This window comes from Oryzias latipes, chromosome 7 (assembly GCF_053564925.1).
Source record: "Oryzias latipes strain Hd-rR chromosome 7, Olatipes_Hd-rR_3.1".
Lineage (NCBI taxonomy): Eukaryota > Metazoa > Chordata > Actinopteri > Beloniformes > Adrianichthyidae > Oryzias > Oryzias latipes.
Genome location: NC_136243.1, coordinates 27,716,880 through 27,743,549, shown reverse-complemented (window position 1 = coordinate 27,743,549; position 26,670 = coordinate 27,716,880). Strand labels below are relative to the sequence as shown.

Here is a 26,670-nt window from a genome sequence, read left to right as displayed (position 1 = left end):
CCACTCGTTTAGGCCAACCAACTGTCAGATAAAACTGGATGTGATTCCTTTAATAAAATAATTACACTGTATATTTTAGAAGTCAACTGGAGAACATCCTGCATGATTAGTTATAAGAAGAACCGTATTCCATCCAAGCTCTAAAGAAACATAAAATATGGTACAATCTGGTCAAATCCATCTCTTAAAGATTTGTCAACTATGTGTAAAATCTTCTCAGAATAACTTTGCAAGTTGTATCTTTGATGTGTTTTAGAAGGAAACAACATTTAGATCCCAACCGAGTTCATCCCTGAGTGTTTGGTGATGATGTCTTCCGACACATTAACACTTTGAATTTGGAATTGTTGAAACACACTAAAGCTGACAACAAAATGAGCCTTCTCCACACTTGCTCTCAGAAATTAGGAGTTCAGATTCAACAGCTGAGGTCAGATTCAAGCAGCCACTTAACCCCTTTTGCTGCTGCGGGAAAGTGGCTCATCGAGCATCTGCAGACAGCTGAGAAATCCCGGCAGGACTCCCAGATGGTAGCAGGATGTGAGCAGAAAAGGAAAGAAGGATTTGAAAGACAAAGGTGCTAATTATTTTTATCTATATTTTTAAAAAAAAGTTTACCCCCATCAATCCAACACATTTTTTTACCTTAAATTTCTATTTTTATTGTAATGTATTGGTTAAAAATATTGTTTTTATAATTTACATTTCCCATATCATTTACCATTTCAATAAATCACACCAATTGGGTTTTTAATCATGTTTTGGTGTTTTCAACATGTTCTTGTAGCATTTTTCTCATGATGGAGGACATATATATAAAAAATTAAGATTAAAACTGCGTTCATGAGTATTTCTTTATTTAAATCATGGTGAGTGAGGAGTAGACACAAACATACAGAACATTGGAAAAGCCTGTAGGTGTGACTTAGAAGCCACTACGGCAGGCCACAAGCTCCCCGCTCAGCTCCATTTTGATTCATCCACCTGTATAAAAATAGATCCACGCACGTCTTCATTTTCCTTGTCTGAGCTGGTATCTGGCACAAAACTGTGAGGCTGGATAATTCCAATATGGCTTACCATATTACCAAGCTAGCGGGAAAGTGTAAACAGAGGGATGTTGGGAAGCGGGGGATCCTTACACTACTGCCAATTTGCAGAAACAATGTTCTAGAAAACGAAAAAGTTTTATTAAATGTTGCTTAAAAACAGCCTAATCTTAATTAGAAGACACCACGAACACTTTCAGACAAACAAAAATTATTGGAGTGGGACTTTAAATCTTTATAAAAGTTTTACCTGCTAATAAACAACTTTTTGTTAGTTGGCCATTTTTGCTATATGTAGATTTAAATAAGAAATAATCCTGGATTGGGTGAGATAAAAAAACATTCAACATATTTTTAAGGCCTGTTTTTACCACCTCCAATGCAAACTTTGAACTAAAATGACCAAACCAATGAGTGAAAGGATTGTTATTAGCTTTAATTTGAGTCTTGAAGACAAAAGTTGAACTTTTCTTGTGGGCATGAAAAGTAAGTTTGAGTCACCTCAAAGTTTAGCATCGGTCTCACTGCAGTCCTTGTGTGACAGGCAGGTTGCGTTGGGCCTTATCATCACTCTTGGTAAAGCTGTCAGCAGCAGCTGGGAGTTGGAAAGCATTCAGGGACGTTTCACACTATTATTGATTGGCTAATGAGCCAAAAGAGGACTCGTACCGATGTTAGGCGTTGGCCTGGAAAACACATTTGGAGTGACTTGATCAGCAGTTGGCACCAATCAGTGGCCTTGTTTGGGTCTAGCTGTCAGCCATCAATCTGAGAGCATTTTTTCTACTTACATTTTGTTTTAACTTACAAGCTCCTTTATACTGCATAAACTGTATCAAGGGCGTCCTGTAGATCTCATTACTCAAGAAGTTTATGTAACCGATGGCAGCAAATTTCAGTAACAGCTAATTTTACAGCTGACATGACTTTAAGTCACAAGCAGCAAAACACTTCTAATTCATCAAACTCCCTTTTAGTGTGATTTATTCATAAGCTAACAGTTACGCTTCAGAAGAGAGGGGGGGGGTAATGTGTTCCTCACAAAAGATGAGTAAAATAAGAAAAAGAGCTTTTAGGGGAAAGATGAGGACGCCTGGGTCACTTCAGGTCTGCAGCTAACAAGCTCCTAGGAGACATATTGGATGGGGGGTTGAATGTGGTGTGGCCACATTAGTCAATGTGCCAGGGGAGAACAGAGTGGAAAGCTCAATGACTGTAAAGCCTTTTCTTTGTGGAGAATAGAGGAATAAAAGGTCTGGGTTATTGACACTGCAGCATGGAATGATCAGAGGGGAAATAAATGCAAAACAATGCAGTGCTTGGGCTTTTTTCTTTTACTGTTTTTCTACCTCTAAAGATACCTGCAATACTACAGAATCAGAATGCGTTCTCTACATTTGATACACAAGAGACCAGTGAGCGACAGTTTCAGCTTCACTCTCTGGGAATGTTTGGTGCTTTAACCTCACAGTTCAACCTTTGATTCCAGGTTTCAAGCAGGGAGACATTAGATCTTCTAATAGCTAAGCTGAACTCATAAAAATACGTTGTTGTTGAAATGAAAGTAGGAAGTCATGAGATACATATTTATTTTTATCAGGAAGAGAAAGATACTTTAACACATGAAGGAACAAAAAGTAAAAAGTAGTCACCCATCAGAACATCCTGAGAACGTATGGTTCTAATTACTGAGCATGAATAGTAATTAGAATGCCAAACAATATTTGTGCTTTTAAGAAGCAAATTTTAATTTTTTATGTTTCTTATTTTTTTTTTATCAGAGTGGGTCTTTGATAAAAATCAGGTCTATTGTTAAATTATTTAAACTTATCATAGTACCATATTTTACCACTATATGGAACCTTACCTTTTAAAGAAAACGTTAAGCCTTATAATCTGGGGTGCCTATACATGGAATAAATCTGATTATTCTGTTGCAAACAAGGTTTTGTCAATACACCGACTCGGTTAACGTGTAGCGGTATCAGACAGTTTTTTCTAATGTGTTATTAACAAGGTTGGGAGTTAGCATAGTCATAGCAACGTTTGTTTTACAGGTATCAGTTGTTTTTTTTACAGGTTACAAAGAAGGTCAGGAGTTCTTGTGAATATTCCAACATGTCCAATGGGGCTAACGTGTAGAGTGTTACACGCAAGATCTAGAGTTACTCTAAACCTACCGCGTTACCTTCATTACCTTTCACTACCCTCCTTCATTACCGCGAAGGAGGGTGTAGGGGCAGGGATGTCCAGTTTAGCTTAGTCAGTTTGTTAGTTCAATTTAGTATGTTCCTATTGAATTCAATGTATTCATGATCCTTTTTATTTTGTGTTTTACTTTTTCAATTACCGATATGAAGCCCATCGAGACAACTGTTCTTGTGAATTTGGGCTATACAAATAAAACTGAAAATTGAAATTAACCGCAGTTAATAAAGTTTGACTGACAGACAGACTAAGCTCTGAATCTTTTGTCTCACTTAAAAACAGACCTTTCATTGATGTTGATGGTGCACCTTATAATCCTGTGCGTAAAATATGGCACATTAAATTAATGATCCAACTCTGTTTGCCACATTTATGCCCCCAAAATCTATAACTTAGTTTTTTAATTAACATAACTTTTAAAGATCCCCCCAAAAAATCATGTTAATTTTGGAAAAGATGACTGGCAGCATGGTCAACAAAACAGAAAACATGAGTATCTTGTGGTACACACGTTTCATTTTCCACGCTTTCCCTTCTCCATTTCACTGCTGGAAAATGCTGGGAACGACTGTGGCACAGGCATGGTGATGTAAGCTGTCACAACACTGTGCTGCAACAGCAAAGAGGAAGGGGGTTTTAAGTGCTGCACTTAGTGCTTGTTGACACATCTGACTCCCACCAACAACACATGGTGCTAATAATAAGGCTGTAAACACCTGCAAAAGACGGTGGAGCACAGGCCGCTGCTCTTTGAATCCTGACATTTGCATCTGTCTGACCCTGCCAAGTTGTTTTGTCTATACTTATCATCATGCTGTTGTGTAACTGTCAGTGTTCAGCTGCACCTAATTGTCTCATATTCACTCCAGCTAAAATGACAGACAGAATTAATTTGTGAACAGTAATAATTGCTTCAGATTTCTTTTAATGCTCTGCATTTCTATTATTACTTTTGAAAAGTCATTAAAAGTCTCAATGCACAAATGCATTTAACATAAATCATAGCTGACACCTTAACGTTTAGTTTAAAATTATTTTCATGCCTCTTAATTGTCTTTATCACTTTTGTGCATTTCACTCACAAGAAGCAAACGTTACTTTTTGATTTGAGACTTGGTTTCTGTTTGGATGCCCACTTTTTGTTTTATCTTAAAGTCCCACTCCGATCCTCATTTGATCGATTTTAAATTGTTCTTAGGGGTCTTTTAATTATGATTATGCACCCCCCCCCAATCTTTCTTGTTTTCTAGGATATTCTTTCTGCAAAGCAGCAATAGTTTAGAAAATTGCAGCCGAGTTGTGGGCGAGGCTGTTGTCACAGAGCAACCTCGTCTACTCTTCCTTATTGCTTTATAGGTAAAAAAAAGAAAGCTAACATCTATATGTGTGTTTTTTATAGAATTCAACCCACTACAGCTTATACATGTTGATTCTCCATCATCTCTCTACTCCTCACACACACCTGAGCGGGCGTGGTCGCAGGGAGCTGTTGGCCCACCCAGTATATTTTAGTTTTTTTTAACTTGCCACAAATGCCACAAGAACATAGTAAAAACACAAAAAATATGATTTTTATCTGAGTGGGTCTTGATTATTTTTAATTGCACACCTGGGATTTCTTTTTTTTTTTTTTTTTTTTTTTTCATTCTTTTTAACTTGTTCTGTCCAACAGCTGAGCAAACAGATTAGAGCTGAAGTCTTTTTGTGTTGGACAGGTTTTACTATCACAAAAAGAGGTTATATAGCTTCAAGAAACTAGAGTGTAGATTTGTATAAACCCCTTTTTGTCGTATTATTTTTTATTTATTTGTTACATTTAGTGTGTGTGGGGAGGGAGAGGGGAAGAATGTGAGGGGAAGGTGGAAGAGAGTAAAAGGAAGAAAGGTGAAAAGGTGGGGGATACAAGCACTGATTTGACTAAGTTATTAATTTAAGCTGTAACAATTATACCAGATCTGCTGGAAAGACGAATGTTACATCAAAGGTGAAAATCTGACACTAAGATGAGCGAAAAAAAATCTGTCCATCAATACACTGTAGGTAAGGAGGAGGGATGAAGCAGACAGGGAGTGTGGCAGTGTGCACGTGCACGTGGGGGTGGAGATACATGCATGCTGCCGACGTGAACCGTGTGTTCATAAAGGGAGCCAGAACCTACCCAGCCAGACCAGCCAGACCAGGAAAGGGGAGGAGAGCCCCCCAGGCCAGAAGCCCCCCCAGCATCCGGACCCAGGCAGCCCGGGAGGGGAGGAGGAGGGGACCGCCCACCCCACCAGCCAGGCACAGAGAGGGCCCCCCTACAGGGGCCCCCCCAATGCCCAGAGGCACAAGCGAACCCAGTGTCCGGCCCCCAGGCCACAAGACAGGAGCGCTTAGCCGTACCAGGCGGCAGCCATGGGGGCCACCGGGCGCCGGACACCGAGACAAAGGCCAGGGACGAAGCCAGGGCCCCCGGAACCCATGAGCCAGCCACCACCCGACCGGCGCCCCGTCCCCGCAAGCCAGCCCAGGCACGCGACCTTAGCAACCCAGGGATCGCCACGCACCCACAGCCACAGCCACCCCCCTAAAACCCTACGCACTACAACCCCCCCCCCCCCCCCCCGCCATAATATCTGACCCCCCCTCCCCAACCCTCTCAGTGCCCTCCCCTCTCTGTGATGGGGAGGGAAAGCCCCAGAGGGTCCCAGCGAGCCAGCCCTCAGGTCGGTCCTACCCATGCACTCACACACACATACTCACAATCATCTGGCTACCCTCCCTACCCCCGCCGCCACGCAGTAACCCCCCCCCAGCCGGCCGACCCCCAGCGCCGCATGCCCGACCCTTCCCGCAGCCGACAGGATACCCATAAGCCCGGCCGCCCTGAGAGGACCAGGCGGGTGAAGACCGGCCGCCCCCCCCCGACCCCACCCATGTATGGAGGTGTGGGAGTGCTGTGTGTGTGCTGCAGGTAAAATAGGAGGTCACCAGTGTGGGGGGCTCCACCGCTGCCAAGCCGCAAAGCCCCCCACTCCGGAGTCCCTCTGTGAGTGGTGTGTATTTGCTGTGTGTGTGCTGCTAGCATGCAGTGTGTGTGTCTACAGAGGAAGTTAAAATTGTGGGGGGGGCCAGCGAAAGGTGAGCACGGATGTTTCACCGTGCCCCCCTCCACCAGACCCTCTCCACAAGGCCCTAGATGAATCAGAGTGTCTAATATGCAAGTAAAAAGCGGGGTGCCAACGAGAACCCAGAGAGGGGCATCCCCAGTGAGCCCCGCCAGCATACCCCTCCCATCCAGATCCCGGGGCCCTATGTGCCTGTGTGCAATATTTGTTTGGGTGAGAGCGGGGAGGAGCGGGCGGATGGGCACAACCGGGGGAGAAGGCTCCCCCGAGCGACCGGCCCCCCAGCCGGCCGCGGTAGGCGCCCCCCCTCCCAGAGCGGCCGGGCAGCCAGAAACGGCAAGCCAGCCGCAGTTGGAGGCCAGAGCCTCGCGGCGCCGAGAGACAGCCAGCAAGGAAGGGTCCCGGTGCCAGAACGGGGGGGCAGGGGGTCCAGCCCCACCATTCATACCCTGGCCCCCCTAAGGACTAGCACACTGCCCCCCCAGGCCCCCCCCAAAAAAATAAATAAATAATAAAATAATACACACCTGGGATTTCTGATTACAGCCCAGCTGGCCATTTTAACAATAAATCCTTCATTTTATATGTTACTCTTTCTTCTAGATAATGCTCTTTTTTTTACCTAAAACTTTATCATTATTACAAGTTTAACTTAGCATTTTTTTCCAACAATACCTCCTCTATTTATGTTATCCTCCCCGATCAATATTTTGTTTCCATCCATCATTTACATTCATTTTATCCTGATTAGGGTTACAGAGTTTCTGGATTGTTGTTGCTTAATAATTTCCAGTTCAGTTTAATTGCATTGTGAAATTACTTTGCAAAAGGAGAAGTTATAACAGGTAAGAATCTCTTTTTGGCTTTTCGAACACAAACCCTTGAGTTTTTTCAAAAAAATCCAAATATATGTGTGTGTAAAGTCAATTACACAATCACAATTTGTGTAAAGATTTTTCTGTTTCAAATGTTTCAATCCTAATAAAATGCAACAGCTCATATATTTAAAATTGTTACATTTTCATCTCTTTTTTAGGATAAAACATTTTTTAAGAAAGATTTTAATTCCAGGTTCCATGATTCAACTTTAAGACAAACATATGATGTGTTTTTCTAGCAAATGTCTGCCACTACAGCCTTAAGCTTCTTGTGGTGAAATTAGTAAACTAAACCCAGCTTTGCATTTGCATGAAAATTAAACTACCGTAGTCTGATAAGAACGTCTTTCACACATAACTCCTGTGATAAAATTTTGGTTTAAACAACCAAACTTTATCATGACTTTGACAATGGAATACGGCGCTTCCAGAGTCCAGTTGGCTCATCCGTGCTCCTGTACCTGACCATGTACCTCGTCTCTGGCTTGTCTCTACTACTCCTCCTACACCTTCACCTGACTGTGGATCCTGTCTCCGGCTTGTCTCGCGTCCCCAGCCGTCCCCCAACTTCATCTGGATGAAGATCATTTGCTGGACTTTAAATGTGTAGTTGTAACATTAGATAAGTTAATTCTTCTCTATGAGTTCTGTTACGTCTCCTGTCCGCCCTGGGGAGGATCGCGTCCTCATGTGGACACCCCTGAGGTTTCTGCGTTTTTTCCGGAATCCGTTTTTTTTTTGGAGGATGCCAGTTTAGTTTAGTCTTTTTAGTATTATCCTATTGAATTCTATGCATTTATGATCCTTTTTGATTGTATGTTTACCTTACAATTACCAGTACGAAGCCCATTGAGACGACTGTTGTTGTGAATTTGAGCTATACAAATAAAATTGAATTGAATTGAATTTTAGTTCTCCAAAAATGGGTTTTGTTTGGATCATTTTGAGTTAGATAGACCTGAAAATGCAGGTAATGGTTAATTTAAATGCATCCAGAGTGTGTTTGTGGATTATGCTCACAGGCATACACTCCAATGACATCAGGGCTTTTGCTGGAAGCTTCAAGGACCCCTATGGTACAAGTGTCAGCGCATTGCTCCAGGGATGAGATAAGATCAAAGCCTGAAAGCATTTTTGTTCCCACTGCGTAATAGTGGGTGTTTTTTTGGGTTGTTTTTTATGTGAAGGTACACCACTGTGAAACATTGCATGGAATCAATTAAGCATTAAAATGCTTACTAGTCATGCTAGATACTAGTTTCATTAAATAATAAGCTGAAATAACCTCAAATATGTATTAAGGATATCTTGTGAGATCTACCCAACAAAATAACACAGTACCACACAGCCTACTAATACTCAAAAGGACAGAAAAGGTGGTTGAAGGTGTCAAAGGGAATTGAAGCAACACGCAGTCAACAATCTTAAAATTCAAGGTGGGAGAGGCTAATATAAACATAGTCATTATTTGGAAATGGACTGAACATACAACACAGGAGCTGTTAGGAACACATCACCTATTGGGAAAGCTTAGAAGCTTTAACCTTTTCTGCAATTTGGCGCACATCTTCTATCTTTGGACAGTTTTATTAGCTGTGATCTGTCAGAGCAGCAGCTTCACAGCCAATGACTGCAAGACCCTGAATGGCTCTGAACTAAAAACTGCAGTAGAATCCCAAGAGTGGAGAGCACATAACAGAATGCTGCACAGGCCGGTCCCCATAATGAACAACCCTAAACACACCAAAGACACAAACCCAAAGACATTCTTCAGTCTGTGGCTTCATAATTACCACAGCAACAGGGACCAGTAAAGGAAGCCTGTCCAGCTCTACAATAATTCAACACAACAGCCTTTTGTCACACAGTCAATACTAGAAAGGATTAATGCACTCTCATTGCTTGCTGCTGTCCAATTTCAAATACAGACCTGATGCTTCCTAACTGTGCATTGGATGAGAAGGCACAAAGGAACTCCAACCAATAAGTATAGACTGATGGTGCATCGATCTGCCTTTAATTATTTGTATGAATGATCAAGCTGAACAAAGAGCACATGTAGAAAAGCTCACACATGGATCCCACTCCGGATCATCTTAAAAAAAATATTGTGTTTTGGGAGTTGAGAATAATGACGATCAATGGACCAAAGCCTGAACACACCCTTCTCTTTTGTCTGCTCCAGACATGGACAGGTGCTGCTTATGTTACTGCACTTCTGACCAAATGCAGGATGTTCAGGAGGTTCTTAGAGGGGATTAGTGATCTCATTGGCCATGGGTTTGTGTCTCTTTTGTTCTGGATACATCCTAACTTCACCTATTTTTACCATCTCCTCTCAGACACAATACTAGCAGCTTTTCATTTCTTACCACTGATGCAGATTAGACAAATCAAGATAAATTAAAGAATTTCTAAGAACGTAGTGCTATAAGTAAATATTGTATTGTATTGTTTTCATTTCTCCAGTTAATTCCAAAAACTAGATATTCTGTTTTTGCCAAAGAATGATAATAATAAAGAAAAACAAGCTAAAGTTTAAACATTTTTTATAACCCTATAGTGATTTTTAGATTAGAAAAGCACACCCCCTTTCTGCTGAAGCTCTGGAGCTCTCAATTGGTTTTAAGCATTCTCTACAGATGGTCCATGTGTGTCCTGCTTGTAACCTTAAGTGTGTCCGTTGCATAATCCCATGCTGTTAAATGAAGCATCAGCTGCCTCAAGGACAATCAGACCTCTTTGTTTCTTTATGTGATAAGACGAAGGTCTCCATCATCCACGCATGTGCCTCTTCCAACTTGTTTTGAGAGCTCCCTGCATCTGAATCTGCTTAACTTTGGCATCTCTTTAAAGCAAAGTAAGCTTCTGTCGTGTTTAGGCTTTCCAGCATGAGAAAGACAAGCTTTAGGTCTGGCCTGGCATCCCTGATCCTTCTGCAGCAGGGACGCAGACTCAGTGGCAGGTCTGCTTCTGTTCAGATGTGTCATGCCTGCCGTCACAGTGTCACTTTGCCTCTCTCCCACTTTAGATCTCTTATTTTCCCTCCTTGTGTCTTGCTGTTTCTCCACCTCTGTAGAGTCAGATCTCCCAAGTGAATAGCTCTCTGTCACTCCAGGCTCTCCTTCACTTTAAGGATACACATCTGACGAACCAGCATGTTGTGTCAGTGGGGGGTTTCTTATCCATGTTTTTATTCCCTTTCAGTTTACCTCACAATTTCAACACTGCAGCTCACACAGACATGTCTGCCACTGTGGCTCACATGTTACATTTCTGATTTAACCCCCCCCCCCCATATTTTAGGTGAAGTAAACATTTAAATTAAAGAAAATTTAAAAACTACAACCAGCTATCACTCAGAACTCTTTTAAAGTACAGTATTTACAGCACACCTGATTTTAAGGCGCACCTTTTCAATGGATGGGCTAGTTTTGAACTTATAAAGTCCACGAAAACACAACAAGTCTGTCAGCCAGTCAGATTTTACCACTCGTGTTCACAATATTTCTACAATTTATTTGTAACAGGCTACAAGTTAGACGCATCAGAATATTCACAATACCTGCAACTCCCAGCCTGGTCTGTAACATGTAAAAGAACAGACTGATGTCGCTAAACTAAACATTACTGTGACTATGTTAACTCCTAACCTTGTTAGTAACCATTTAGATTAGATAAATGAGTTTTGCTTTATTGTCATTGTCCGTTGTACGGTGAGATTTAAAACTGCTTCAACATCAGTAAATAACCATAAATAATCCACATGAAAGAGGCGTTCTGGATTTTAAGGCTTTAAGTGCACCTTATTGTGCAGGAAATACTGTATACCAGCAAAACGAAGGAACGTGAAGGTGAAGTTGTTTTCCCTTTTGCCCTTTGGAATTCAAAATGGCTTTGATTTCAAGTTCAAGAGGTGATTGAGAGAGATGTCTTATCTCAGATTCTAGTTGAAAACTGTCATTGTACTGTTCCGAAAAAGGATGAAAAGACCGAAAACGAATACCTTGTCAGGGGCGCTGGTGCTGCTTTCATGCGTCACAGAAAGCCTTCTCATGGGAATTATCTTTTATTTCTGAACTTCATCATTTGGGGATCTATGACACATTCCTCAAGGTATTTGGATTTTTTTTTTCCTCAAGAAGACAGATTAACTTAATCCTTTTCCACAAACACACATGAATACTTTGAAAGAAAAGCAATAACAGGACAGTTTTACAAGCTTCCTGTTGTGCTTTTCAAAATAGAAAAACAAAGTTGCATGAGTCTCAATGACTTCTCATACCAGTCCTCTAATACATAAAAAAATGTAATTACGCAGAGAATCCTTTGAGTTTGCAGGAGATTTAGTGACTTGAAACTTGCTTCACAATTTGTAGAGAAGCCAAAAAAAAAACAAAAACAAAGCTACAACCAGGAAGACTAACAATTGGAGATGATTGACTTTAAGGCCGAATTCAAATTCTTCCCCTTCCCCTCTGGCTGCTCTCTATTCCTCCAATTGTAGGGGCGTTTGGTGGAGTAGGGGTGTCCAAAATAGTTTTTTGAAGAGGAAACAGTTGCGGCGGAGGGATACAAAGCCCTCTGTATGGTAATCATCGTCTCGCTGTGCCACAGAGGTGAAACGCATTTCTTCATGTGGGTGTGCTCTGAAGCACAGCAGTTTACATGTAAATGTTAGTATCGACTTACTTTTACATAATGGGTTATTAAACTGATTTTGTGCATTTTTCAGCGCTGGCAGATACGCCCTAACTTGGATGACCGGTGACTATGGATGACGCCATCGAGTCGAAGTGACGTCCGAATTAGAAGACACTATTTTTCTATAACTCTTCGTTTGGAGGGCTAAATGTAGAGGTAGGGAATGTATTCGGATTTGGCCAAATAGTGCCATTTGATTAAAACAAACTATCTATAATCAACTATTTATATGTTGAGTTTAAAATGTGTTAAAAAGGTTTTTTTTATTAGCCAGATGATGAATCTGTTTTCATCAGAAAGTTACGAAAAAGAATTTGACTTTTGTATTTTCAGAAAACTAAGCAAATAACTGCTTTAACTCCCATGTCAAAGGAACAAATATTTTCAAGTTTTTCCTTTTCTGTCTTTATTCACTAAATTTTACAGTAAAGGACATGTAAACTCAGTTCATTCATAAATCAATAGTTCACAGCCAAGGTTGTCATGAAGGGAAACCCAAAAGAAGAAAACAAATCTGACATAGGTTCATAAATTATGGATATAATCCAATCTGATCCACATAATTCCACTAAAACCAGATCTCCTTAATTGTATGCTAATGAACTACATAAGTGATCAACAGATTTAACTAAAGGGTTATTGGTGTGACCTTCCTACGGAGCAAACAAAAGGCAACAGGGGAGAGAAAGATCCTTAAAATGGAAGATTAAGAAGAAACCACTGCAGAACCAGACTCAGTACAGACAGATGCAGCAGAACTGTTTATTCTTTTAATAGTTTTGCTTGTAGCAGTGCTCTTATCTCGGCCCTAAAGAGCTACCATCCTGTTTTCTTTTTGTTGATATTCATGTTCTAGTTTCTGCTATATTCAGTGTGTTCAGTCGTTCAAAACATTAAATTACCAAGTCTGGCTAATTAAATATAGCTGGAAAACAAGCAGGTAAGTAGATCTTAAGGACCACGGATGAAGTCCGCTGCTTTACAATAACCACTATTTTTCATTTTCCCATGAAAATAAAGCTCTTTTTGGGCTGAATGCACGTTTTTATTAGACACAAGAGCACAAACAATAAGCAACCAGTAACTCGTTTTGTCATTTTAAAGAAATGAAGCAGAGAAAATAAAAGTCCCACCAAAGTCCTTCTGAAGATCTAAAGTAAATAAATGTTTACAACAAGACTAAAATCTGCAATGATACTTTGTCCTGTTAGCCTTCTAAGAGGACAGGCCCTTTTGAAAAGGAAGTGATATAGGTGTCATGACACAGAGGCTGCTTTACTTGAGATTTACAGACAACATCAACTTGGCAGCTCTTTAGCCTCACCATCTTATTGATTAGAGAAGTGCTTGAGAGAGTCTTTTGTGTAAAAAGATTTAACAACTTCAAGCGAAACCATAATATATGCTGCCAAAAGTCAAAAAGGTGACTTTTGTTGTGTAGTTTCACAGATTTATCACACTTTTGCTAATGCAAACCGAATATCTGATCCCGGATCACTAAGTTATTGAAGTTTTTAAACTCCAGGCAGCTACTTTAAATCTTTTTTTAGAATTAGCAAAAGAAAATTGTTTAAAAAAAAAGTGTTTTTATGTTTTGAGATGCTCAAAGTGCTTCAGTTAAAAAGAAACAAGCAAAAAGTAGTCACAAAAATGTCAACTAAAACCACCCCAAGTATAGCACCAAGGAATATTACTGAAGATCTGGATAACAAGTAATTTACATTTTGTTTGACATATTTTCTCACAAGCCCCACAAAAACAGACAGTGTCAATCTAATCGACCAAAATGAAGAACTCTAAATAAATAAATCCCTGTGTGTCCATACTAACATCTGCAATATTTATACGTTCTGTAAGTTCAGATAAGTGTGACTTACAACTTCAAACATCCAAATTTTTACTGATCAAAAACATTAAAAAAAATACATCAAAAATATCTTCTCGTTTAGTACAGTATGTCTGTAAAGATGTCCCTCCTCCACGTATACCCTTTAAAATCTTCTCATGTTTTTGGGTTGTTTTTTTTTTTTTAAAGATAGTTTTTTGCAAAGCAAAAAGCAATGGGTTGCCTCGTTCTAAGCAACAAAACTCTAAATAACTATTTACTTTCTCATGTCGTCATTTCTACACCAAACTCTTGCTAACCTCTTTGTTTAGCTCTTCTCTTCTTATTTCATCAGCCCCACCCTAATAATTAGTTAATTCAGGCTGACCTTGTCACAGAGACGAGTGTCAGTCCTGCGGTTTGGACGCCTCTGAAGTGTGTTTTTCTGCTGTTCTACCATCCATCTGTTAGCAGATTAAAAGAGTGATGGAAGCACACTCCTACAGTTCATCAAAGAAACCTATTTATTCTCTTTTTGAGTGTGTTGTGCTGCAATTCTGTCACATTTCTTTGCAATAGGCAACCAAAAATGAAATACAGGACAGGAAAAGTTAAGCTGAATGTGCTTAGATTGATTTTTTAGCTTAACTTAAACATTAATAAAAACTGGCAGTTTTTTTCTTTCTGTTCCCCAGTATTGGTCTCCTAAAGGTGGATGGCAAAGGTGGAATTCCAAGAGAGATGCACCTCAAAACACAAAAGTGGATTGTAGTGGACTGAAGCTGCTTGAAAGACATTTACATCTCATAATTAAAAAAAAAAAAACTACATGTCCACACCAACAAACCCCAATACAGAGAGAGAAATACATGACTTCAAACAAACATGGTTTCCTTGTCTTGTCAATGAATGAAACCGCTTGTTCTAGAAAGAAACATGGTTGATATTGTCTCGCTTCTGCAGGAACACCAACTGTTTACAACTTGGTGCTGCTTGCTGTAAGTAAATGCCATTTTATTGTGAGCCAGCATTTTTTTCTCACATGCATTATGGTTAGGATTGCAATAAAGTCTTAAACACATTATTTACATTTATTTTAGTGATTACATGTGGTTATTAGAAATAATAGTTTCCAGTGCATATCATTTTTTCTACTTCTTGTAGTTTGCTATAAAAAGATTTCAGATGTATTTGGACAAAGACAGTTTACAGTTTATAACAAAGATTTTGATATTCTGGTATGTTTGAATTTATGCTTTATATTTACCGGTATGTTTAATTACATATTCAGTTAAAGCTGAATGATTTTAGGTTTTAGGAAAAATGGCATTTAATACTTGTTTTTTTAATCAAATAATTATAACAGTGGCACACAGATAGAATCCATGTTTACCAAACATATATATATCTATCTATTTTTTTAATTTAAGGTTTTTCCTCAGAAGAAATATTATAAATGTATAAGTATCAAATGAGTATCCTGCAAGAACTCTCTGAATGACCTTGATGTATTGTGATGTATTTTTTGCCAGAGGAACTTATGATGAAAAACAAACAGAATGACTAAGTCATTAACAGATAATTAAAGCAGGTCATTTGATTAATGCTTTTAAATACTGGTGGTAGATGTATTAATACAGTTTTTTTAAGAAAAACATGATTCCCCTCTTTTCTTAAACACATCCCAGCTGTACATATATGTATTTATTTAAATAAGTCATCCATCAGCTCCCTGCAGGGATAGATAAGTAATGTCTGCAGGTGAGACGCAGCTGCTTCCAGATCAGAGGTATTGATTTGACCCTCAGCTTCAGGGACATTTGGGCTCCCAAAGGAAACAGTACAAGGGCGAATGCAGGACTCGTCTGGCCTCTCTGTCCTTTGCATTGTTATTCTATCCAGTTAAAAAAAATAAAAATAAAAACTTTGATAAATATAAAAGTTCCCTCCCTGATATAAAATGCTTTGTTGCCTCTTTTGTCCCAAAAGCTTTTATACACATAATATATTCTCTTTTTATTTTACTGTTGAAGGCTGTTTAAAAATAAATAAGCACATCTCCTCCTGACCAGTTCCAAATGTTGGAGGGCAAATATTCATCTGTTGGACTGAAAAAGATGGAATTTAGAATAGAATCTCCTTTAAGCCAAAACATGCTGCAAAATGTCTACAAATCTGTGCAAGACATATCTTTTTATTGTGTTGCAGAATTGCTGACACTAATTTTGCATGTTTCATATCTTTTGCAGTCTCTTTTTTCACTGGACACAATGTTGTAGAGCAAGAGGGTGAAAAACTTGCTTAACCTAAAAGTACCACCAAATACCCAACACATTGGCAGCTATAAGCTGTGCATACTCCCTCTAAAGGCATTCAGTCTTTGGCAGACAGAATGCTGCATAGGTAGGGGAACTGTAACTGAATGTTTCTGCTTTTTTTTTTTTTTTTTTTTTTTTGCATCAGAGCTGTTGGCAAGCCGATCCATGAAAAGACAGAATCCTTTCCAGGCTTTTGTGCTTTGTAATAAAAATCAGCAAAACTGAATGAAGAGTGAAGCTGATGAAGTTGTCATCCTGTGGTTTTCACACTCAAGGAGATTTCATTTTAATGAGGGAGAGATTCATAATTTAGTTTTTACTCCAGTTTTTGCTGCTGAGCAGTGAACTCAGATAATCTATTTCATTATTTATATCAACTTTAAATGCAATGTGTTTGGCCATTTTAACATGCAGCATCCGTAGTAGACTGAAGTGTTATGCAGAATTTGTATCATGATGACAGCATTTTAATTTAGCCAGTCATTTACTAACAGCTAAGTTATCAAGTTACCATCTTTGAAAGTATTTAGAACCACATCAGACAATGTTTCATTTACTTCTCAAATCATCTTGGCTTAAAGTCCCACTTGGATTGTCCTTTGATCCATTCATTTATCAGAAATTTGCCTTAAAAATCTGAGAACGGGACCGTTGGCATGGAGTAAGTCCACCTCCTTTCCATCATCCACCTGTTTGCAATATTAATGGGAATTCCGACTCTTCTTAGAGAGCCGTCTCTTTTGGATCGGCTCACTAAAAAAAAACGTCTCTTTTTGCTCCCAAACGGCTCTTTAGGTTATTATGTTGCTTCATTTAATTTATTATTAATAAATATATAAATGTATGCACAAAATGAATAACTAATGTAAAAAATGTACTTTTATTCAAGTGTATGACATGTATATACTATTATTCCTACCAGATAAAATGCTCAAAATAAATTATAAAAAAAGAAAAGCAGCCATTTCCCAAATAAACTTTTAACTACTGGTATTTAAAATGTTAAGGCAAAACAACACAAAACACTGCAACCAAAATACAAAATACAAATAAAAATGTGCACCACAAAATGGAGAAGGTTCTCTCCCGGTTCCTGAGCAGGTTGGTTGTGGAGCCAGTTCTAGATAGAATCATTTTCCTGCAGACTCTACAATCTTTCTTTGAGTTATCAATAAAGGTGAAATGGTTCCAGATTTTTGCTTCTTTTTTCAGTCTCACTCATTTTCTCTACTTTACGTTTTTGTCTTGATGTAGTTTGTTGTTGTTGCCCCTCAGGCTCTCTCTGTCGCCCTCATACTCGGTTCATGTGTTGCTGCTGCTGCACGTATAATGACAACTGCACCCTCGCGCACGCACTCCATGCAACCCCCTTTACCTCATTCCCCGTAATCAGCCCAAACTATAGAGTGTAAACATAGAAAATATATATGTATATGGTGCAAACACGTGATCTTGAATTTAAGAAAAGGGAGCTTGAACAAAAACAAAAAAAAAGAACACGGCTCCCAGAAAGGAGTCGGCTCTTTTTATTCACTCCAAAGAGCTGGATCTTCATTTGTGACTGACCCATTTCTAGTTTACATCATCTCCTGCTAGCTTACAGCTCCTCACAATCACAATCTAACATTAACGGTGCAACAAAAATGGAGAGCAAAATTGGAGCTATCCAGCCGTACAGTTTTGAGCCAGATTCCAGCTCGGACAATTTATTTCTCTGTGAGCAGATGCATCAGAGCTTGTGACCTACCGATTGTAGATTTTATGCAACAACAACAAACTTTTTTTAAAGCTAGCTTTATCCATCTGCTCCTGATTCACAATGATTTCATTATTTAAAAAAAACTGAAATGCAGTTCTACTCTATATTTTTTCATATATCTCCTCCATCAACAGAAAAAAATCGACAAGAACAATCTAAAACACAATTTTCATTGAAGTGGGTCTTTAACACCTAGAAAATGTCCTATATGATCTTGTTCTAGGAAGAATATTGGCTAAAGGGACAGCAGCATGTGACCCATAAAAGAAAAGGAGAAAAGCATGACATAAATGTGTATGAGATGGTAGAACAAAAAACAAGAGGCTGTACAGAAAACAGTACACTTGTCTCTCAACAGGAACAAGTCATTTGTTGATTTCAAGGTCTTAAATAACATTAAAAGCAAGCTCTGACAGTGTACATGTAAAATTAACTTTAAAAAAAGCACCAACGAGGTCTGTTGAAGTACGTCCTAATTCTGTTTCATCTGATCTACACTCTTTTCCTTTAACCTGCAGGTCAATTACTGTAAATGCCATTTCATCCTTGAATTACATGTAAAATGAGCTGTCATGTTTCACTTTTTCCGGCTTGCTGGCATCCAACCCCTGATTTGAATGAATTTCTATTGTTCCACTTTTCATGGTTTCATCCCAGTCCAATTCAGTTAAGTTTTAAAAATGATAAAATTGAACAAGAATCCTATTCAAATCAGCTGAGCTGCCATAGCCAGACTAAAAATTGTCATCAAGGCATCAGTGGCGTTTGCTGCTGAAGATAGTGAAAAACATGTTTTAAATAATTCTCAAACATCTTAATACAGAATTATGATGATCAAAGAGGGCACAGACAGACAGACAGACAGACAGACAGACAGACAGATCGATCGATATAAATAAATATATATATCTATATAGATATCTGTTCATATATATATATATATATATATATATATATATATATATATATATATATATATATATATATATATATATATATATATATATATATATATGAACAATATGCAATCTAAATCAATCACTATATTCAAGCCAAGAAAAAAAAATATTTATATTTTTTAGATGAATTTTAAATGCAACTCTATTACTTTAAAAAAATAAAGAATATTCATAATTTTACTTTAGCGTCACTTCTGCACTCCCATTTTTTTTTTTTTTTGTGTGGGAGGTATTTGTGCAGCATTTATTATAACTGTTAATGAACAAAATCAGATAACTGGGCCATTTTGGTTCAGACAATAGAAACAGAGCAGAAACCAGCATACTGTAGTAGAAAATTACCGCTGGGACTCTGACACGCTCTGACTGACAGCCCTGGTTCATCCCTGGAGAACAGCATTACTAATGCTTGGCTGGCACATGGGCAGCTGGGTATTGATGGGCCATTTCAGCATGCAAATGGGGCAAGTGGGTGCAAGGGAAGGGGGAAGTGACTGTTAATGTGCGATTAAGACACTCTTTTTATTTATATATATATATATATATATATATATATATATATATATATATATATATATATATCAATGCCAGGATAAGTGGGTGTCGAAAACTAGTGTATGTCTATGTTAACAAATGATTTCCATATTCAAGCAGATATGGATGCGCGCACACTATTGATTTATCACAGCTTCACACACACACACACACATATAGACTGACATTTTACAGACATAAGCCTTGAGCTGGCTCTGTACACAGAAAAGGGCAGCACACAAAGGCAATGCTCAGGAGGGTACATGCTCCATCCAATGGACTAATTAACATCTTCCACAGCCAGCACTCATGGTGCCCCAGTTAGCATTGGGTGATTATACACAATACAACAGAATGTATCACCATGAATGTCCATGTCTAAACAACATCTGAGCTGCTCCCCTAATGCCAAGCTAATGACGGCAATTAGCAGCATTAGATTCCAAGCTGAGGCCCCGGCTGGCAAAAACTTGAACAAGTATTTCAGGCTTTATGCCACAAAACTCTGTGCATGAAAATTAGGAACTAATTACTTTGAGCAAAAGCACAGAAAGAGCATTGGGTTAATGGCCAGCTTCCCTATTTATTTTCTTGGTTCCCCCATGTCGTATAACTCTCATTGTCTAAGTGTCGTCAAGTGTCTGGAGTGATCACAGACTTTAGGGTTCCTCAGCAGAGGACAAATATGAAAAATCAAAATAAAACAAAATAGGATTGAGACAGGATTTGGTGACTTTTCTTAATGGTCAATTGCTCAGTGAAATCTTTTCATATGCATAGAAATTTAGAAAGCATTTATTTTAGAATGACTTAAATCAAGAGACACAGAATACTTTTTTTATCCCAGAGGAAAAGAGCAGGTTCAGCAGAGCTCTGATCTCCAAATATGAACATGAACAAACAACGAAAAGCTATGCTACAGTGCAGTGCAAATTAGCAGTGAGATAACAGTTTTAGACAAAAAAGTTACCATATGAAAATTGCAACTCTTACGTTAAAATCTTTATTTAGCATATTCTGAGTTAGCTTAGTTTTTTTGGGGGGGAATGCTAATATTTTTAGAATAAACATATTTTAATGCTGAATTAAAAGTAAAGTAAAATTGTGCACACACATTGTGAACCTGTGTGGCCTTTACATGCCTTTGTATGGCCAAAGCACGTAATCAAAGGCATTTTTACATCTAAACTGTAAATTCCAACATTAAAAACTGATTATTTGGGACTGTCAAAAGACACAAAGCAGTGCCCTCGGGGTAAAAAGGTAAATATGAAATGGTTGTCCTGACAAAAAAAGCAGTTTTACTAACCTGACACTGAGGGGCCTTTTGTACAAGGAGAAACCAGCAGCTGGGGTTAAAATGACTGGCAGAAAATATACACTTTCATGCTTTTATTTGTTTTGTTACTTGTGCAGAATGGAAACATGACACAGATCCAACCGTTCATCTCAAGGAGATGTTGCACAAAATGAGCTGGGACTATGATGGTAAACCGCATTCACACTGTTATGAACCACACCATGATTCACTTTAAAATGAACAAAGAATTTTGTTGTTGCTGAACCAGAGTTCAGGTGAGCTTCCTGCCAAAAGGAGAAGGTGATCTAAGGAAAAGTCTGATGTGAACCACATACCTTAACTTCTACAACAACAGTGGTTGGTGTTAAACATAAATCATCATGGACAAAGTCACATGTGCAGTTTGCACATGTCTTTAAAGGCCCATTCTGACAAAAAATAGTCTTTTGGGTGTTTTTAATATGTTCTTGTGGCATTTTTCTGATAATGGAGGACATACATAAAGAGAATTAGCTTAAAATTGTATTTCTTTTTTTTATTATTCAAATCACTGTCTTGAAAAAAGCTCACATCTGTGCAATGAATAAATCAAGTATAGGTATGGAGAAATCTGCAGCACTTTGTTGGTCAATCTCTATTCACACAAAAAAAACAAAGTGAAACTCAATATTAGAAATGTAGATTTGATTTTTTTACACTCATTTAGACATGAAGGGGAGATTTGTAGGACATCATCAGCTGTGTGGACCCAAAAGTCACTGTGACCCAAGACTTTGGGAGCATTTCCCATCAGAAGGCTGTTACCGCAAAAACAGTTCTACTCCCAGAATAGCAGATCAGCGGAAATGTAATCTGTGAAGTCTGTTAAAATAGCCAGACAGGGTCATTTTCTGACAGAGAAACAGAATGAAGGCTCAGAACCAGAGGCACATTTCACATCTCTAAACTCTCTTTAAAAAGGAAGTGGAAAAGAACAATGTTTCAAAGCAGGTACATGGTGGTTACAGTAGCTGACCTTTGACACAGCTCTTGCTGATAAAATAAAGTTAGTTAGGAATATCTGGCAACTCTTTAAATAATTTAAGTAATTAATTTAAATAAATAAATACAATGCAACAAATCTTCCTCTAGAAAGTTTACAAGAATAGTTTTTTCTGTAGGACAAGAAACAAAATCTTATGCTAAAGCCAAATTCTCTTAAGTATCCTGAAGTCTCTCTTAACAACCATTTACTTTAACGCCTCTTTCTGCGCTGGATAATTAACAATTTGGCGAAGCTTAATTATCCAGACATGGGAGCTGATTTGATTTAACTGGGAGAACCCTTTGGGACTGGGACAGGGCCTGGACTGAAAAGACACTGCCAGGGAACCACTGGGAGTTCCATAACAACCATCAGCTGCTCCCCCTATCTGGCAACGTGTCACTGGAAGACAAAATGATTGCTCTCGTCACAGAACAAGGTTCTTTAGTGTTACTGATTGTTCATGCACTTACACCTACTAGAGGACAAGCAGAAAATTCACATGTAGATGTGTAAACTGGTATGGACAACCATCTGCAACCTCCTGCTTCCTCTCAGCTGCACCAATGGGGAAACCATCTGTTCTGGACATACAAATGTGTGCCGTCTTTGTGCGGTGATCCTCATCTGGCATATTACTCAGTGTCAAGGCTGAAACAAATTAAGACTTCAAATTTAAGACATGAATAGAACATGTGCCCGTTTGAAGAGGACAGAAACAGTATTTGTTTTGCTGCAATCGTGAATAGCTAAGTATAGTACTTATGGGATATTTCTGTCAGCTTTCTAGAAGTGACATCAAAAGGTTGTCTCACAATTTCTGATTCCCGGTCTGATAAAAAGCTTTTATGTTCTTTGTCATCTTCACATACCTACAAACTTGCTGCTGACAAACCCCTCTTCTGCATTTAGATGTAAAACCTCATTCAAACATGAAAGGGTGACAGCAGCCGAGACCCACAACAAACAAACTGAAGGAACATAGCATAGCAATTTCTTTTGTCCCAGCATTTTCAGTCTGGTGGAATAACGGAATAAAGGAAAAACGGGTCATGGGTGAGTTTTGCATGGGATTTCTTAAAGACCTACTCTAATCATCTTTTAATCTATTGTAAAATCTTTTCCAGTAGTCTCTTAATGATGATTATGCATTTTTTTAGCCAAAGTGAAAAAACCTGTGTCATTTTCTACAACATGGTTTGTTAAAGAGGAGCAACCACCTCCCCCCTTCCCGTCGACCATAACTGAGCTAGCTTACAGCCCCTACCTAACTTTACCGGTGCATTAAATGGTGAGCAACATTGGAGGTATCCAGTCGTGCAGTTTTGATCCAGATTCCAGCTCAGACAAGGAAAAAAAAGATGTGCACAAATCGAATCGTCTACAAGTAAATGCATCAGAATTGATTGTTCTGCTGATTTTTTCTTCAATGTTACGAATACAATCTTTTTAAAACTGTAATTTTTGTCTGCTCCTTTTTGACAACAAGAAAGACTACGAGAGGCTATTTTAAGCTTAATTTTCTCAATATATGTCCTCCATAATGAGAAAAATGCTACAAGAACATCACAATTTTCCCCTACAGAGGGTCTTTAAAGCATCTGGATAGACTGAAGAAGTGATCAAAAAATGAACAATTTAGCTATTCTTTAAAATGTGCACAAGAAAGGACAATCTCTACCTAAACAACACTTTATTTTTGTAATCACAGTTTGATTTGAAACCTAGTTTGATTCGAGCCTTCTGTATTAGTGCTGCCTTTCTGTGTTGAGGGGCAAGTTTCCTCATTTGTTATTACAATTTTACATATACATTTGTCTTTCCCTTTCTAACCTTCAAAAGTTATTTTCTTTGGCAATTAATTAGAACAGAATAGAATAGAATAGAATAGAATAGAATAGAATAGAATAGAATAGAATAGAATAGAATAGAATAGAATAGAATAGAATAGAATAGAATAGAATAGAATAGAATAGTCATTGTGACATGTTGCAAAAAATTCCAGAAAGTGTCAGTAGCTCAGTTTCCATTGACTATGAAATTGGGAAAATTTGATTTGTGATAATTGCCCAATGAAAACATGACAATTTAAAAAATAATATGTATATATATTATTTTATTTATTTATTTTGATTGCATTTATAAAAAAAAAAGATTTTGCCTTTGGAGGAGAGGGTTTTTGAGGCTATCGAAATGCAAATATTTTGCAAAACTGCAACAGAAACACTTTTTTTTTTTTAAATAAATAAGTCAGATAGCAATGTCAATGTGCTTCCTGGTAGGAACTGGCTGCCTTGGGCACTGCACAGCGGGCGCCACAGGAGGTCCCACAGCATCACGCAGCTCATCAAAAGTTGAGCGTGTCAATAGCTCCTCTGTAAAATGACCAACCACGGTTTCCTAAACAGCTTCATTCGTAGCCGCTCCCACGTGTAAGGAGCTTGCCGCTCCATGGCGTGAATAAGACGACGTCTTCTTTGATAGATGATGACGAGCTCTACTGCCGTGGCAGGAAATTGAATGTACCTGCTGTAAATCCAAGTATTTTTCACATCCGTCACCATGTTTGTGAATGACATCGCGTGAGTTGGTTTGTGTTTGTTCTCATAATTATGATTTAATGGAAACAGTGTAATTGCAAAATTGTGTTTTTTTAAACATTTTTTAGGAAATTCTGCGCATGTAGAAAGGCAGCTATTCAGTTGCCTATTCATTAAGTAAAACACACAAACAATATTATAATCAAGTTAAGGCAAGTTTAACACAGCATAAAAAAGACTAAAAAGACTAATCATCATACTAGTCCACTTACTGTAAAAAGAATCACAAAAACAAATTTCAACTTCCACTTCTGGGCAAATGAATCGAAAGTGCAAAATGGGTCATGGCGATTTTAACAACTACTGCAATTTTTTTTGCAGTAGCGCATTTAAGGGACTTGTCACTGTTTTGTGAATGACAGAACTTTCATTGGTTTTTAAACGCCCAACACAATCCAGCCATCTGGGCTCCTAATGTACTGAACAAAGCTGCGTGTGCCAGCATAATGTGCCCGTGTCATCCAATGCACAACTCCTCTCACTCTGTCACACCTTCTGCAATCATACCACCAACAAAACACTTTTTTGGTAAAACAGTTTTGAAATTTATACAAATTACACCCCCCAATGGCAAAAGAACTGAAGTTGCTCAACTGGAACATTTTTTAAGTCACTTTTTCTACTAAATAAAGCGGAAAAAAAGACAAAGATTTCTCAGGCATCTATATCTGTCCTTGAGTGAGTAGAGAAGCTTTTAAAAAAATGCCCTCCTCAATCTCTGGGAAGAACTGAGTCTGTCAGCCATTACCTCCAACCGTTCTCGTTTTCCCAGGTTCGGGGCTGATGCATATCCAGCGTGGCAGCCGCTCTGCAGCACTAAAGCGGGATGAATAGTCCATCATCCCTGCTCCTCTCTTCCCTTCTTGACTCTGCTCTGTGTCTCTTGCTGGAGCTGTTTGCTCAGCTGTCCCCCCCTCTGACCGCATTTATCCCAGATGAGCAGCAAAGCTTACCCCGTTAATCTCTGTGTGACTGCGCCTCTGCGCAGGTTTGTGTGTATATATTGGCGTTTCCATTCAAGGCATCCTCTCATTGTCTCCCTTATGACCATCTGAAGACACGCCCAGATCGGCACACACACACCACAACAGGACACAAACAGCACTCAGGGGCCAGACAGCAGGAGAGCGGGTCATACAGGTTCATAAAACTGGAGACAGCTCAGCATATTAAGGTTTTAGGCATTTTCATATCAATAAAACCAGCAGGAATGCCACTATTCAGCAATGTTTTATTATTAATTTAGTTAAGCAAAAAAAAACAAGTCATTCTATCATATTGGTCTAAAAAACAAATTAAACTATAAGATTTCGCCCCTTGGCACCTGAATTTATTCCCAGCCTTAAAAAAAATGTCACTTGTGCTTTTGCTTTTTCACGTAAATTCTAAATTAAGTTTAGAATCGAAGTAGCTTGATGCATATTTACATCAATGGGCTCAACGGGTCAAAACTCAGACAAAAATTTCCCAGATTGGTTAAATACACACTCCAAACCATGTTTAGCGTGTTTTTAACATGTTCTTGTGGCATTTAATGCTTAAAGTTGCATTTCTTAGTATTTTTCTTTCCAAATCGCTAAGAGTCAGGGACAGACAAAAAAAAGGATATTTGAAAAAGCCGTTAGCGGTGACATAGATGCTACACTCGCCAGGCCACAAGCTGACTCCTCTACTCATTTCTGATCAACACCTTTGTTTTCTTCGTCTAAGCTGGCACCTGGCTCAGGATTGTACTGCTGGATGGCTCCCATATTGCTCACCGTTTTTGTTTTACCGCTAATGTAAGGTTGGGGATGTGAGGGGCTGTAAGCCAGCGGCAGAGCGTGTAAACAGATGGATGATGTAAAGGTAGCAGGCTTAATCCTTGCCCACAGTTCCGCCCACAACTCAGAGGGAAATTTACTAATAAACTACTGCTGCTCTGCAGAAACAATGTTGGAGAAAAATGTATTTTTTTCCCCATATTTTTTGGCTAAAAGCTGCTTAAAAGATCAATGTAAACACTTCAAATAGATCAAAAGATGACTGGATTTCAACTCTAAGATTAGCCCAGGGGCTTTATCTAAACAGAGGCTAAAGTTTTAAATAAAGGTGTTAACAATTGGTATCAAAACTTCCAGAAATACAGTGTCCTGTATTCATATTAGAAATGATCACGCACACAAAAACATACAAACACAAATGTGTAGTTGTGTGTGTGTGCTTTTCAGCTTCAAATTATACCATGCAAGCAAAACAAGCCAATTCTTCTTAATGTCCATCACATGTTTTCTTTCATTTTAGATAAATACTTCATATAAATACTCCACTTCTGTCCACTACCATGTTTTTCTGTGCACAATGAATGTTTAACCCCCACTGCTTCAACCAAGCACACTTGCCGGCTCGTGCATAGTGTCTCCAGG

The 26,670-nt window shown here is 38.6% G+C and overlaps 1 protein-coding gene across 11 annotated transcripts in view; it reads right to left on the bottom strand.

The window, feature by feature from the left end:
* Positions 1-26,670, bottom strand: part of kazna (kazrin, periplakin interacting protein a) — a 172,509-nt gene that overhangs the window by 73,632 nt on the left and 72,207 nt on the right. Inside the window, exon 1 of one of the 11 annotated variants that reach the window (XM_078949910.1) lies at positions 25,014-25,264. The exons of 8 other annotated variants lie outside the window; for them this stretch is intronic. In XM_078949910.1, coding sequence (XP_078806036.1) covers positions 25,014-25,191 — 178 coding nt within the window. In that variant the 5' untranslated portion in view covers positions 25,192-25,264. Of the gene's footprint in view, positions 1-25,013; positions 25,265-26,670 lie in introns of those variants that run through there. 2 more of the 11 variants (XM_078949914.1, XM_078949912.1) reach the window with 2 other exon arrangements.